We start from the raw sequence: 14,642 nt of genomic DNA, 5'->3' as shown, positions 1-14,642 counted from the left end.
TCCTTCCTGGGGCTCACAATGCCTCTCTGGATGTCAAGAAAAAAGAAATGGATCACCTTCTGTTCCTTGGAATGCCTGGCCTTTGGGGTCGGCTGGCAGGGGGATGGGACTTTTAACACTGACATCATTTCACAGGTGAAGGCTCGGATCTTTGACCAAGGACCACAGGGGCAACCAGATCAAGTGCCTTATATTTCGGTCTGGGAGAATTTAGCTAGAGATCCACTTCTCTGGGTGAAGCCGTTTCTCACAATTCACCTGCCCCATCAAAGCTGGAACCCAGACCTCCCCCTCTCCCTTCTCAAACTCCCCTTCCTCCCCTTGTCCCTTCAGCCCTGGCTGCCCTCCGACCATTTCCCCCCTTTACCCTCTTAGAGAAATCAAGCGTAAAAAAAAAAAAAAAAACCGGTCCTTCCAGAGGACCCGGGAGACTAATGATGGAATCACCCCCTCATGCAGATCCCCCTTCCCCGGGGCAGGAAGAAAAAAACTTCCAAAACAGCTCCGGAGGTGAACTCTCCTGGCTGAGACCACTCTCCCTGCTGGGATCCCCCCCCCCTTTTCCCCCAAGCATCAGCCCCGGCTTGGCTCCCACTGTGATGGGGTGGGAGAGGGAAGAGACACTGGCTGGGCTCCCATAAGGAAAAGAAATCCTCCAAAACAGCTCGGGAGACGAACTCTCCCAGCCACTCTCCCATTGGAGACCACTCTCCCTGCTGGGATCCCCCTCTTCCCCCAAGCAGTCGCCTCGGCTCCCGCTGTGATAGGGCAGGGAGGGAAGAGAGCACAGGCAGCAGGTAACAGAAAGCTCTACAATGAGTCCTGCAGGCAGCGGCTGCTTTGGGGACCCCAGACACCACTGAGAGGGCTAGGCAGTCTGTGAGCATCATGGGGCCTGGATGCAGCAGGATGGGGGGGGGGGGGGGGGGGGCCCAGCTCACTCAGAAAGCTGTGGAGTAGAGGCTTGGCTGCATGGGAGCTAGGCATTGCCCTGTGCTAGGGCAGGCAGGTTCTGGCTGGGCTCCCATTTGGACAAGGGGCAGAGCTGGCGGGAGCTAAAACCTGATCAGGATCTGGCTCCAAGAATGGAATGTCACTCCCTATATGAGGTTAACCTACAGTTTCTTGTCTGAGGTACAGTACTGATGCAAATTTAGATTTCTAGATTACTGAGAAAAATCACAAAAAAGACTTTGATATAAAAGATTATAAAAGATCAGTAAACTGTTATGATTTCTTATACCTGCAAATACTAAATATGAGAGTTAATTCTGGTTGGTTTTCATCTTAAAAATGGCTAATGATTCTGCAAACTGCTTATATGTGTATATGTCTTGGAAATGTAAGCAAGCTTTAACTGTATGTATGTATGTATGTATGTATGTATGTATGTATGTAACTTGGATCCAACTGTATATATGTGTGCAAATAATTATTGCTTTTAAAAATATGTAACACCTAAGTACTTATGTCTTTACCAAATGTTCAACAAGTTTCTAGAAAATTTAAATAGATAACAACATATGTTTAATAAATAAAATATTTGATAAATATTAAAGCTACACAAATATACCTTGCTCTGGCAGCTAAACATTGTAACTTAAGATTTACCCATGTAAAATGATAATGATTTTAAAGACATAAAAGGATCATAGGAAACAGCCAAGGTTTGCAAATATATGGCAGGACTAAAGTCCCAAGAGTCTGGTTGCAATGGTGGACTTGGCAGTTTAAAAAAAAAAAATTGCCAATATCAGGTGATGATCACCGGAAACACCAGCCGTAATAAAATAAAACAGACAGGCTATGTATGTGCTGCCAAAGGTAGGGTCAAAGAAATCATCCAAGTCTCTAAGTAAAAAAAAAAACCAAAAAGATTATAAATGAGTCCTAGATATTAAACTTTAAGATTGTTTGTACTCTGGAGCTTAGTTTTACTTTATGCCATGTTTTTTCCCCCTTAAAGTAAAAAAGGTACTTTATTGTTATTACAAAAGACTTTGAGAGATCTTAATCTTTTAAGAACAGTTTTTATAGTTAAAAACTAATGACTTAAAAATGTTTCTCCTTTCCCAAGGTATATTCAGGCTTAAAAATGTTGTTTAGCCTCCTTGTATTTGCTAAATTTGTTAAACTTAAGTTATTTAGATAAGCTGATACATATATATGCCATATATTGATATTTTGTTTTGGCTTCTTTACTGAACCTATAATTGATGCTAGAAGAAACTTCAACTTAAAAGCATTGTTTTTAGTCAGTCATGAGTAATCAAGTTTCTTTTTAATTGTAGTCAGGGTAAATAAGCACTGATGTAATATTACAGGGATAAGTTTACTCATTTACTCAGTCCCTTACATTAATATATTATTGCTGTTAATATCTTAATATTGTTATTGGTTTTAATTAAATGAAAGTGCAGTATCACTCATTGATCTTTATTTCAGGAAATGCTGTCCTTCTGGGATGTGGCCATTGAGTTCTCTGCAGAAGAGAGGGAATGCCTGGAGCCTGCTCAGTGGAATTTGTACAGGGATGTGATGTTGGAGAATTACAGCCACCTTGTGTTCCTTGGTGAGGATCTCATCCATAGTGAATTCTTATTTCACCATCAACATGTAGCTTCCTCACTTTGTATGGTATCTCATGGGAGCATTCCAACAGCCATTTTCATATCCTTTGTTTTCAGAAAAATTAAGGAGATTGCTGTATTAAAAATCATTTCAGGACTGAGGATGGTTCAGTTGTTAAGAGCATTGACTGCTCTTCTAGAGGATCGGGGTTCATTCCCCAGCACCTATGTGGCAACTCACAAGTGTCTGTAATCCCACGGTCTGACACTCTCATGGGATTGTGTTCTGACAAATACAGCTTGCTTGGAGTCAGAGGGTGATGCTAGCCACTGGCTGACCACAGAGCTTCAGAGGCTTGTAGAAAGATGGACCGGAAGTGTAAGTCAGGGCTGAGACAGGATCCAGGATCCAAAGGTGTAGGAAGTAACTGTGTCTGCTCCTCTGCGTCTCTGATCATTCAGGTTTTTCACCCCAATGCCTGACTCTAATTTTTTTATTTGTAAAGATTAATTTGATTAACACTTCATCCTCACACAGACATCCCTGCAAGTAAAGCACCAATGCATGCGTAAAATTAAAATAACATATTCAAAAACAACCATTTCACTGTTTTTTCTCTTTGTGTTTTACATTTCTGTGTTAGGTGTATTTTTCCTTCACTCCAGTGGGACTCTCAGAAATTCAATGGCATGAGACCTCAAGTACACTTGTTAATTAAATTGTTTCAAACTTCAGTGTTTTTTTGTTGTTGTTGTTTGTGTTGTGTGTTGTTTGTTTGTTTTGTTTTCTGATGTTGTTGTTTTTTGTATTTTTGCCTCCCCTTTGTGACTCTGGACAGTCCAGGCTGACAGAGATGAGTGCTTCCATGTAGGTCAACTTGATCCACTTAGAACAGCCACTTTAAAGCCATGAGCCTCCACGGCCGGCTATTTTTTAAAACAGTTTCTCACTGAACCTGCAGCTGCCATTTAGCTGGACTTGTGGGCTGACAAGCCCCTAGGACCTGCCTGTCTTGCCCACCTAGTCTGGGTTCCAGGTGCATGCCACTGGCCAACTTTTTATTTTTTATTAAGAGATTTTTCTATTCATTTTGCATATCAAGCACAGATACCCCTGTACTCCCTCCTCCCACGCACCAGACTCCCTTCCCTCCAATTCACCCTCCATTCCCACCTTCTCCAAGGCAAAGTCTCCCCTGTGGAGTCAGCAGAGTGTGGTAGATTCTGATGAGGCAGGTTCAGTCCCCTCCTCCCTGTACCAAGGCTGAGCTAAGTGTCTCAGCATAGGCCCTAGGTTCCAAAAAGCCAGGTTGAGGAACTAAGGACAGGTCCCAGTCTCACTGCCTGGGGACCCCCTAAACAGTTCAAGTTAAACAATCGTCTTGCTCATCTGGAGGGCCTAGACCAGTACCATGGGGGCTCCTCAGCTATTGGTTCACAGTTCTTGTGTTTCCACTAGTTTGGCTAGTTGTCTCTGTACTTTTTCCAATCATGTGTCGATATCTCTTGCTATTTAATCCCTCCTCTCTTCATTGATTGGACTCCTGGAGCTCCACCTGGGGCTTGGTCGTGGATCTTTGCATCTGCTTTCATCAGTCACTGATGAGGGTTCTATCATGACAGTTAGGGTATTCGGCCATCCGATCACCAGAGTAGGTCAGCTCAGGCACCCTCCTAACCATTGCCAGTAGTCTACAGTGGAGGTATCTTTGTGATTCCTGGGATCTCTCTAGCACTCTGCTTCTTCTATTCCATGGCATCTTCATTTATCATAGTATCTCTTTCCTTGTTCACCCACTCTGTTCCTATTCAGTAGACCTCCTGTCCCATAAGCTCTCTTTCCCCTGACCCTTGCCCTCTATTACCCATCATCACCCCAGCTTCCTCATGTATATCTCATCCATTTCTCCATGCTGTAGGATCCTTGTGTCTTTTCCAGTGTCCTCTTTTACAAGTTATTTTCCCTGGAGCTGTGAGTTGCAGTCTGGTTATCCTTTGCTTTACATTTGTATCCACTTATGAGTGAGTACATGCCATGTTTGTCTTTCTGAGTCTGGGTTACCTCACTTAGGATGATTTTTTCTAGTTCCACCCATTTACCTGCAAACCTCATGATGTCATTGTTTTTCTCTGCTGAGTAGTACTCCAGTGTGTATATGTACCACATTTCTTTATCCATTCTTCAGTTGAGGGCCTCTAGGTTGTTTCCAGTTCTGGCTCTTAGAAATAATGCTTCGATGAGAATAGTTGAACATGTGTCCCTGTACTGTGATTGAGCATTCCTTGGGTATATGCCCAAGAGTGTTATAGCTGGGTCTTGAGGAGATTGATTCCCAATTTTCTGAGAAAGCCCTTATTGATTTCAAAAGTGCTGTACAAGTTTGCATTTCAACCAACAGTGTAGGAGTGTTCCCTTGCTCCACATCCTCTCCAACATAAGCTGTCTTCAGTATTTTTGATCTAGCCATTCTGACAGGTGTAAGATGGTATCTCAGAATCGTTTTGATTTGCATTTCCCTGATAACTAAAGATGTTGAGCAATTCCTTAAATGTCTTTCAACCATTTGAGCTTCTTTGAGAATTCTCTGTTTAGCTCTATAGCCCATTTTTTAATCGGACTGTTAGGAATTTTGATGTCTAGTTTCTTGAGTTCTTTACATATTCTGGATATCAGCCCTTTGTCTGAGGTGGGGTTGGTTAAGATCATTTCCCATTCTGTAGGCAGTCATTTTGTCTGATTGACAGTGTTCTTTGCCCTACAAAAGCTCTTCAGTTTTAAGATGTCCCATTTATTAATTGTTTCTCTCAGTGTCTGTGCTCCTGGTGTATATTTAGTAAGTGATCTCCAGTGCCAATGAGTTCAACACTACTTTTACATTCTCTTCTATCAGGTTCAGAGTAACTGGGTATATGTTGAGGTCTTTGATCCACTTGGACTTAAGTTTTGTGCACAGTGACAGATAGGGATCTATTTGCAATCTTTTACATGTTGACATCCAGTTATACCAGCACCATTTGTTGAAGATTCTTTCTTTTTTCCATTGTACAGTTTTGGCTTCTTTGTCAAAAATAGGTGTTCATACATGTGCAGATTAATGTTAGTGTCTTCGATTCGATTCCATTGGTCCACATGATCGGTTTTTATGCCAGTACCAAGCTGTTTTTGATTACTGTAGCTCTATAGTAGAGCTTGAAGTCAGGAACGTGATGCCTCCAGAGGTTGTTTAATTGTACAAGATTCTTTTGGCTATCCTGGGTTTTTTGTTTTTCCAAGTGAAGTTGAGTATTGTTTTTTCCTGGTCTGTGAAAATTGTGTTGGGATTTTGATGGGGATTGCACTGAATCTATAGATTGCTTTTGGTAAGATTGCCATTTTTACAATTTTAATCCTACCTATCCATGAGCATGGGAGATATTTCCATTTTCTGATATCTTCTTCAATGTCTTTCTTCAGGGACTTAAAGTTGTTGCCATACAGGTTCTTCGCTTGCTTACAGTTACCCCAAGGTATTTTATATTATTTGTGGCTATTGTAAAGGGCGATGTTTCTCTGATTTCTTTCTCAGCCCATTTATCATTTGTATATAGGGGGGCTTTGGATTTTTTTGAGTTAATCTTGTTTCCTGCCATGCTACTGAAGGTGTTTATCAGCTGTAAAAGTTCCTTGGTCAAATGTTGGGGGTCAGTTATGTATACTATTATGTCATCTGCAAATAGTGAAAGTTTGATTTCTTCCTTTCCAATTTGTATCCCTGTGATCTCCTTTTGTTGTCTTATTGCTCTACCTAGAACTTCAAGTACTATATTGAATAAGTATGGGCAGAGCAGAGAGCCTTGTCTTGTTCCTAGTTTTAGTGGAATTGCTTTGAGTTTCTCTCCATTTTCTTTGATGTTGGCTGTTGGCTTGCTGTTAATTGCCTTTATTATGTTTAGGTATGTTCCCTGTATTCCTGATCTCTCCAAGACCTGTATCATGAAGGGGTGTTGGATTTTTGTCAAAGGTCTTTAGAGCAACTAATGAAACGATCATGTGATTTGTTTCTTTGAGTTTGTTTGTATGGTGTATTATGCTGACAGACTTTCGTATGTTGAGCCAACCTTGCATCTCTGGGATGAAGCCTACTTGATCATGGTGGATAACTGTTTTGATATGTTCTTGGAGTCTGTTTGCCAATATTGTATTGAGTATTTTTACATCAGTGTTCATGAGAGAGATTGGTCTGTAATTCTCTTTCTTTGTTGCATCTTTGTTTGGCTTCGGAATGAGAGTACCTGTAGCCTCATAGAAGGAGTTTGGTAATGTTCCTTCTGTTTCTATTGTGTGGAACAATTCAAAGAGTATTGGTATTAACTCTTCTTTGAAGATCTGGTAGAATTCTGCATTGAAACCATCTGGTCCTGGGCTTTTTTGGGTTGGGGTGGGGAGGTTGGAAAACTTTTAATGACTGTTTCTATTTCCTTAGGGGTTATTGGTCTATTTAAATAGTTTATCTGGTCTTGATTTAACTTAGGTATGAGGCATCTATGCAGAAAACTGTCAGTTTCTTTTAGATTTTGCATTTTTGTGGAGTACAGGTTTTTGAAGTATGACCTGGTCATTCTCTGGATTTCCTCATTGTAAGTTGTTATGTCTCCCTTTTCATTTTTGATTTTGCTAATTTGGATTCTCTCTCTCTGCCTTTTGGTTAGTCTGATTAAGGGCTTGTCTATCTTGTTGATTTTCTCCAAGAACCAACTCTTTGTTTCATTGATTCTTTGTATTGTTCTTTTTGTTTCTATATTATTGATTTCAGCTCTCAATTTGATTATTTCCTGGCATCTCTTCCTCTTGGGTGACTTTGCTTCTTCTTGTTCTAGAGCTTTCAGGTGTGCTGTTAAGTGGCTAGTGTGAGATTTCTCCAACTTCTTTATGTGGGCATTTAGTGCTATGAATTTTCCTCTTAGCACTGCTTTCATAGTTTCCCATAAGTTTGGATATGTAGTATATTCATTTTCATTGACCTCTAGGAAGTCTTTAATTTTTCTCTTTATTTCTTCCTTGACCCATAGGTGATTCAGTTGAGCATTATTCAGTTTCTATTAGATTGTAGGCTTTCTGTAATCCTTTTTGTTGTTGAAATCTAACTTTAAGCCATGGTGGTCTGATAGAATACAGGAGGTTATTCCAATTTTTTTTGTATGTGTTGAGATTTGCTTTGTGACCAAGTATGTGTTCGATTTTAGGGAAGGATCCATGGGTTGCTGAGAAGAGGTATATTCTTTTTTGTTAGGGTAGAAAGTTCTGTAGATATCACTAAGTCCATTTGAGTCATAACATCAGTTAAGTCCCTTATTTCTCTGTTAAGTTTCAATTTGGCAGATCTGTCCAGTGGTGAGAGTGGGGTGTTGAAGTCTCCCACTATTAATGTTGGCTTTAAAATTGTAATTTAAGCTTTAGTAATGTTACTTTTACATATGTGGATGCCCTTGTGTTTGGGGCATAAATGTTCAGAATTGAAACTTCAATCTTGGTGGATCTTTCTTGTGATGAATATGTAATGTCCTTCTTGATCTCTTTTGATTGATTTTAGTTTGAAGTCTATTTTGTTGGTTATTAGGATAGCTATACCAGCTTACCCCTTAAGACCATTTGATTGGAAAGACCTTTCCCAGCCTTTTATTTTTAAGTAGTGTCTATTTTTTAAATTGAGGTGTGTTTCTTGTATGCAGCAGAAAGATGGGTCCTGTTCATATCCATTCTGTTACCCTGTGTCTTTTTATAGGTGAATTAAGTCCATTGATATTAAGGATTATTAATGACCTGTGATATTAGTTCCTGTTATCTTTTAGTGGTAGTGTGTGTGTATTTCTCTTCTTTGGAATTGACTGCTGTGTGGTTATCTATTGCCTTCATTTTTGTGGGTATATCTGACTTACTTTGGTTGGAATTTTCCTTCTATTGCTTCCTGTAGGGCTGGATTTGTGGATAAGATTGCTGAAATCTGGCTTGCTCTTGGAATGTCTTGTTCACACCGTCTATGGTGGTTGAAAATTTTGGTAGGTATATTAGTCTAGGCTGGCAATCATGGTCTCTTACTGTCTGCATTACATCTGTTCAGGACCTTCTGGCTTTCAAAGTCTTCATTGAGAAATCTGGTGTTATATTGATGGGTTTGCTTTTATAAGTCCCTTGGCCTTTTTGCTTTGCTGCTCTTAATATTCTTACTTTATTCTGTATGTTTAGTTTAATTATTATATTGTGAGGGGACTTTTTGGGGGATCTAGTCTGTTTGGTGTTCTATGGGTTTCTTGTGTCTTCATAGGCATTTTTTTCTTTAAGTTGGGTAAGTTTTCTTCTATGATCTTGATGAATATATTTTCTATGCCTTTGAGTTGGTATTCTTCTCCTTCTTCCATCTCTATTATTTGTAGGTTTGGCCTTTTCATGGTGTCCCAGATTTTCTGGATGTTTTGTGTGATGACATTTTTGGATTTGGTATTTTCTTTGACTGATGAATCCATTTTCTCTATTGTATCCTCTACACCAGAGATCCTCTCTTCCATCTCTTGTATTCTGTTGGTTATGCTTGCATCTGTGTTTCCTGTTCATTTACTCAGAATTTCTATTTCCAGCATTTTCTCTCTTTGTGTCTTCTTCATTGATTATGTTTCCCATTTCAAGTCTTGAACTGTATTCCTCACATGTTTAATTGCCTTTTCATGGATTTCTTGGCTTTCTTTAAGGGATTAATTGATTTCTTTCAATTTTTTTTCTTTTTTCTTTTTGGTTTTTCGAGACAGGGTTTCTCTGTGTAGCTTTGTGCCTTTCCTGGAACTTGGTTTGTAGACCAGGCTGGCCTTGAACTCACAGAGATCCCCCTGCCTCGGCCTCCTGAGTGCTGGGATTAAAGGGGTGTGCCAATACTGCCCAGCTCACTTTTTTATTTATCTTTTCCTCTATTTCTTTATTGATTTCTTCCAATTTTTTGTTTGTCTTTTCTTCCATTTCATTTTTGATTTTTTTCTTGAAAGGCCTCTAGCATCTTCATGATGCTATTCTTAAGGTCACTTTCTTCTGCTTCATCTACCTTGTGATGTTCAGCTATTGCTGCTTCGGAGAGCTAGGTTCTGGTGATGCCGTATTGCTCTTTATTTTGTTGTATGTATTTTTGCCTTGATGTCTGACCATCTGCTCCTCTGTTGGTCCAATGAGAGCTGGCAGTTTGGTTTCTATGCCTCAGGAAGTTGTTGGGGTCTCAGGTAGATGGGTAGGGGGCATGGCATGAAGATTGCAGGATACAGTTGGGAGTTTTGGTGAGGTGGTCCTTCTGGTAGGAGTTTTGCCTGCTGTCTGGCAACAGGGACAGATTTGGGTGATGGTAACCGGGGACTGGTTGTGTCCCTGGGATGGGTCCTAGGGGCCTGATAAATCAGTTTTATTTAGTTTTTCTTATCGTTAAATGAAACTCAGAATCTGGTTGTTGTAAATTCCTTTATGTAGTGTAGTGATTCTGTCAGAAAACATTTAAGGAACTGATTGTCTGTAATCATTTATTTCATCATCTCTTTCCTTATAAGCCATGTACTGGAAGGAACATGTCAATTCCAAGTAAAAGAACACATAAACAATCTTGTTCCTTCTTTTTCTGCAAACAGGTCTTGCTGTGTCTAAGCCACACCTGGTGACACTTTTGGAGCAAAGACAAGACTCTTCAGATGTGAAGAGACAAGCAGCAGCCAACGTGCAGCCAGGTGTGTAGGAATGAGGGGTTTGGGGCCAGGGTTGAGGTCCAAATATCCCCCAGAAAGGCAGGCTTTCCCATCACCCTGGAACATGACACTGTGGGAGTCATTCTTTGGGTCTGTCCTTCATGGCTTTGTTGCGAAGCTCATCTCTCAGAAGTTTCTGGTGCTTTAAGTCCTTGAAGCTTTGCATTTCCCAAGAATAACTCACTAGCCGGCTCCTATTGCAGTGCCTTCCAAATTTGTCTGTTTGTTGATTCTCCATTGTGGTGTAAGACTCAGGGAAAGAGAACTCAGTGCTGGTCAGACTGGGAGTCATTTAGTTTTAGAATTTGAGAGCAGACTCTAGCCGAAAGATCTCATACCAAAGTGAACATGATGTTTTGAGTTATGATTTTCTTGACCGAAGTGTTTTCATTGACTGACCGATCTATTTCCTCTATCATATCCTCCATGCCCAATATTCTGTCTTCTGTATCATGTATTTGTTTGCTTCTGTAGTTCCTGCTCAGTTACTCAGATTTTTATTTCCAGCATTCCCTCGCTTGGTGTCTTCTTCATTGCTTCAGCCTCAATTTTTAGGTCTTGAACTGTTACCTTCACCTGTTTGATTGCTTTTTCTTGGTTTTCTTGGCTTTTTTAAAGGGATTTGTTGATTTCTCCTAATTTTTGTTTGTCTTTTCCTCAATTTCTTTAAGGGAATTTTTTATTTCTCCTTAAAGGCCTCTATCACCTCCACAAAATGATGTTTTAGGTTCTTCTGCTTCTGTGTTGTGATTTTCATGTCTTGCTCTTATACAACCACTAGGATCTGGTGTTGCCATATGGCGCTTTATGTTTTATTCTTGCACTGGTGTCTACCAGTCTCTTCCATAGTCAGTGCAACCAGTGTTTTTGTCTGAAGGAACTGCTCTTGATCCAGTCTGTGGAGGCTCAGTCTGTGTCTCAGGGGCCATTCTTGATCCAACCTGCACTCTTGGGTCCAATCAGAACTCATGGTGCAATCAAGCTGGTAGATTTTGTGTCTCAGGGAGCTGCTGAGGTCGCAGGCATAGGCGTGGTTTTGGGCAGAGGGAGTTGATCTCATAGATTGCAAGGTTTCTTGGGAGATATAGGTAGGGAGATCTGCCCACTGGAATCTTCCCTAGTGGCCTGCAATGGTGGGGTTAGGGGTTGTCAAGGGTTGTGCCTGGGGCCTAGGTCCAAGAGTCAGGACTTTCTGGCTAGGAGAAGAGTCACTCACCTCTTGATCCAATCAGAGCTGGTGGAACCTGTGCCTTAGGGAGCCACTTAGGTCAAAGGGAGATGGGTGATTTTGAGTAGGGAGTGGTGTTGTAAATTGCAGTGTTTAATGTGCAGGTGTTTGTCCAGAGGCCTGCCCACAGGAGACTTCCCTACTGGCCTGCAACTTGGGAAGCAATGAATGAGGGTGGGGAGGCATGAGTTGTGCCCAGGGCCTAGGTCTAGAGACAGTACTTTCTGGCTGGAAGGAGAGTCATTCATTCACCTCTTGGTACAGTCAGAACTGGCAGATTGTGTGTCTTAGGTTGCCCCTGAGGTCACAGGGGGATGGGTGGGTTTGGGGGAGGGAGGGGGTCTTACAGATTGCAGGGTCCCTAGGGGGTATTGGTGGGGAGATCTGCCTGCCAGAGTCTTCCCTACTGGGCTGCAACTGGGGCAGCAATGGGTAGGAATGGTAGAGCATGGATTCTGCCTTGGAGCTTAGGACTGAGGCAGGGAGAAGAGTCACTCACCTCCTGGTCCAGTCAGAGCTGGAGGATTCTGTTTTATATATTCTTCTCATCAAAATAAACCATAAAATAGTGTCCTAAATTTTTAAGCAAGAAATTTAATCTTTTTGTGGACCATCTACTTCTTGTGCAGCATATCTTTTGTACCTGCCAAAATAATACTCTATGTGGAGGATAAAAATGTTCTATTTAGATGATGGCTCAAATTCATATAGTCACAATTAACTTTCTCTTTTCTAAGCTTGGTTACCCTATAATTTCAGGGTTGTCTGGCCATATAACATATCCTGTTTAATGGGTTTACTTCTGTTGTAAAATTTCCTTACAACTTTCTTAGCTATTAAACTTTGAATACTATGCCATTATGTCTAGGTTCTTTTTGGTCATGCCCTTATTCTAGTAGAAGTCTAGATTACTTCTGCCTATAATATTTTATCATTTATGCTTAGTCCCTGTAGGTTTTGAAATGCACTGTAGTTTCTCACTGATGCTTTAATATATATGAGTATATATTTTCTTTGAAAAAGATAAGCATTATGAATATGAAGAATATTTCCAAGCCTTTGTTCATTTCTCAACTTTTGCTCAACAGGAACAACATTCAATGATTATAATGATTACAGCAAGGGTATTGACTGTAACTCATTAAGTATTCAAAGCCAGAGAATTCATACAAGGGAGAAACCCTACCAGTGTAAAGAATGTGGTAAGGGCCTTAGTTCTTATAAAACACTTTCCATACACCAGAGACTTCATACTGGAGAAAAATTCTACACATGTAAAGAATGTCATAAGACCTTCAATACTGGCTCTGCACTTTTTATACACCAGAAAAATCATACTGATGAAAAAACCCACAAGTGTGAAGAATGTGGCAAATTATTTTATTATCCTTCAATGCTGAAGCAACATCAAAGAATTCATTCTGGAGAGAAACCCTACAAGTGTGAAGAATGTGGCAAAGCTTTTTATGAATCTTCAATGCTGAAGCAACATCAAAGAATTCATTCTGGAGAGAAACCCTACAATTGTATGGAATGTGACAAATCCTTTAACAATCCTTCAGTGCTGAAGGAACATCAAAAAATTCATTCTGGAAAGAAACCCTACAAATGTGACGAATGTGGCAAATCCTTTTATAAACCTTCAGTGCTGAAGAGACATCAAAGAATTCATTCTGGAGAGAAACCATTCAAATGTGAAGAATGTGGTAAATCCTTTTACACTCCTTCAGTGCTGAAGCAACATCAAAGAATTCATTCTAGAAAGAAACCATGCCTGTGTGAAGAGTGTGGCAGTTTATTTTCTTCATTCTCATCCCTTACTCAACATCAAACAGTTCACTACAAAGACAATCCCTACAAGTGTGCAGAGTGTGGCATAAGGTTTTCCCATTCTGCAATCCTTCAGAAACATAGTAAAATTCATGAAGAGAGACCATACAAGTGTGAAGAATGTCACAAAACCTTTCTTTATCACTCATCACTTAAGAACCACATGGTAGTTCATACTAGACAGAAACTTTACAAGTGTGAAGAGTGTGGCAAATATTTTTCCTCAGCTTCATGCCTGAGACGACATCAAATAATTCACTCTGAAGACAACCCTTACAAGTGTGAAGAGTGTGGCAGATGTTTTTCCTCAGATGCATGTTTTAGAGCACATCAAACTGTCCATTCTGAAGACAATCCTTATACCTGTGTACAATGTGGCAAACGATATTCCTGTTCTAGGGATCTTCAGGAACATCAAACACTTCATACTGGACAGATATTGTACAAGTGTGAAGAATGTGGCAAAGAATTTCATTATCTCTCAGGCTTTAGAAGACACAAGGCAATTCATACTGGAGAGAAACTTTACAAGTGTGAAGAATGTCACAAATCTTTTCGTTATCTCTCATCCCTTAGGAATCACGTGGGAGTTCATACTGGAGAGAAACCATACAAATGTGAAGAATGTAACAAAACCTTTTGTTATCTCTCATACCTTAGGAAACACAAGAGAGTTCATAGTGAAGAGAAACCCTACAAGTGTGAAGAATGTCACAAGGCTTTTTTTATCTCTCATCCCTTAGGAAACACAAGAGAGTTCATAGTGAAGAGAAACCCTACAAGTGTGAAGAATGTCACAAAGCCTTTCATTATATCTCATCCCTTATGAGACACAAGACAGTTCATACTGGAGAGAATCCCTAAAACTGTGAATATGTGACAGAAGGTTCTCTTACTCTTCATGCTTTAGACAATATAAAGAAGAAAGGAAATTTATTCTGAAAACAATCCTAAAATTGTGGACAATGTATCAAAAGCTTTGTTAATCTTTATGTGCTTACTCAACAGTTCATATGGAGAAATATCCTACATATGTCTAGAAATGTTTACTTTTTCAACCCTTAAGATACATCAAATGATTCATTCTGACTACAAACTCCATGAGTGTGTGAAGTGTGGTAAAATATTTGCTAACTATTCAGATCTTACCCACCTCAATGAATCCATAGTGGAGAATATTAGGTTAATTATTTTGGAACGTCAGCAAGAACATCTAACTTCCAATAGCAAAAATGCTAAGAATGTCATCAGAGAGCTGTAGAGAT

At 40.1% G+C, this 14,642-nt stretch overlaps 1 protein-coding gene across 4 annotated transcripts in view; it reads left to right on the top strand.

The window, feature by feature from the left end:
- The window catches only part of LOC114685538 (zinc finger protein 58-like), a 34,375-nt gene extending 20,064 nt beyond the window's left edge, over positions 1-14,311 (top strand). For all 4 annotated transcript variants that reach the window (XM_037209359.1, XM_037209358.1, XM_037209360.1 and 1 more), the window contains 3 exons: positions 2,446-2,572; positions 10,206-10,301; positions 12,636-14,311. In XM_037209359.1, coding sequence (XP_037065254.1) covers positions 2,449-2,572; positions 10,206-10,301; positions 12,636-14,206 — 1,791 coding nt within the window. In that variant the 5' untranslated portion in view covers positions 2,446-2,448 and the 3' untranslated portion in view covers positions 14,207-14,311. The remainder of the gene's footprint in view (positions 1-2,445; positions 2,573-10,205; positions 10,302-12,635) is intronic.
- The last annotated feature ends 331 nt before the right edge of the window (positions 14,312-14,642 follow it).

Source organism: Peromyscus leucopus, chromosome 11 (assembly GCF_004664715.2).
Source record: "Peromyscus leucopus breed LL Stock chromosome 11, UCI_PerLeu_2.1, whole genome shotgun sequence".
Taxonomy (NCBI): Eukaryota; Metazoa; Chordata; class Mammalia; order Rodentia; family Cricetidae; genus Peromyscus; species Peromyscus leucopus.
This window is presented reverse-complemented; position numbering and strand designations above follow the sequence as displayed.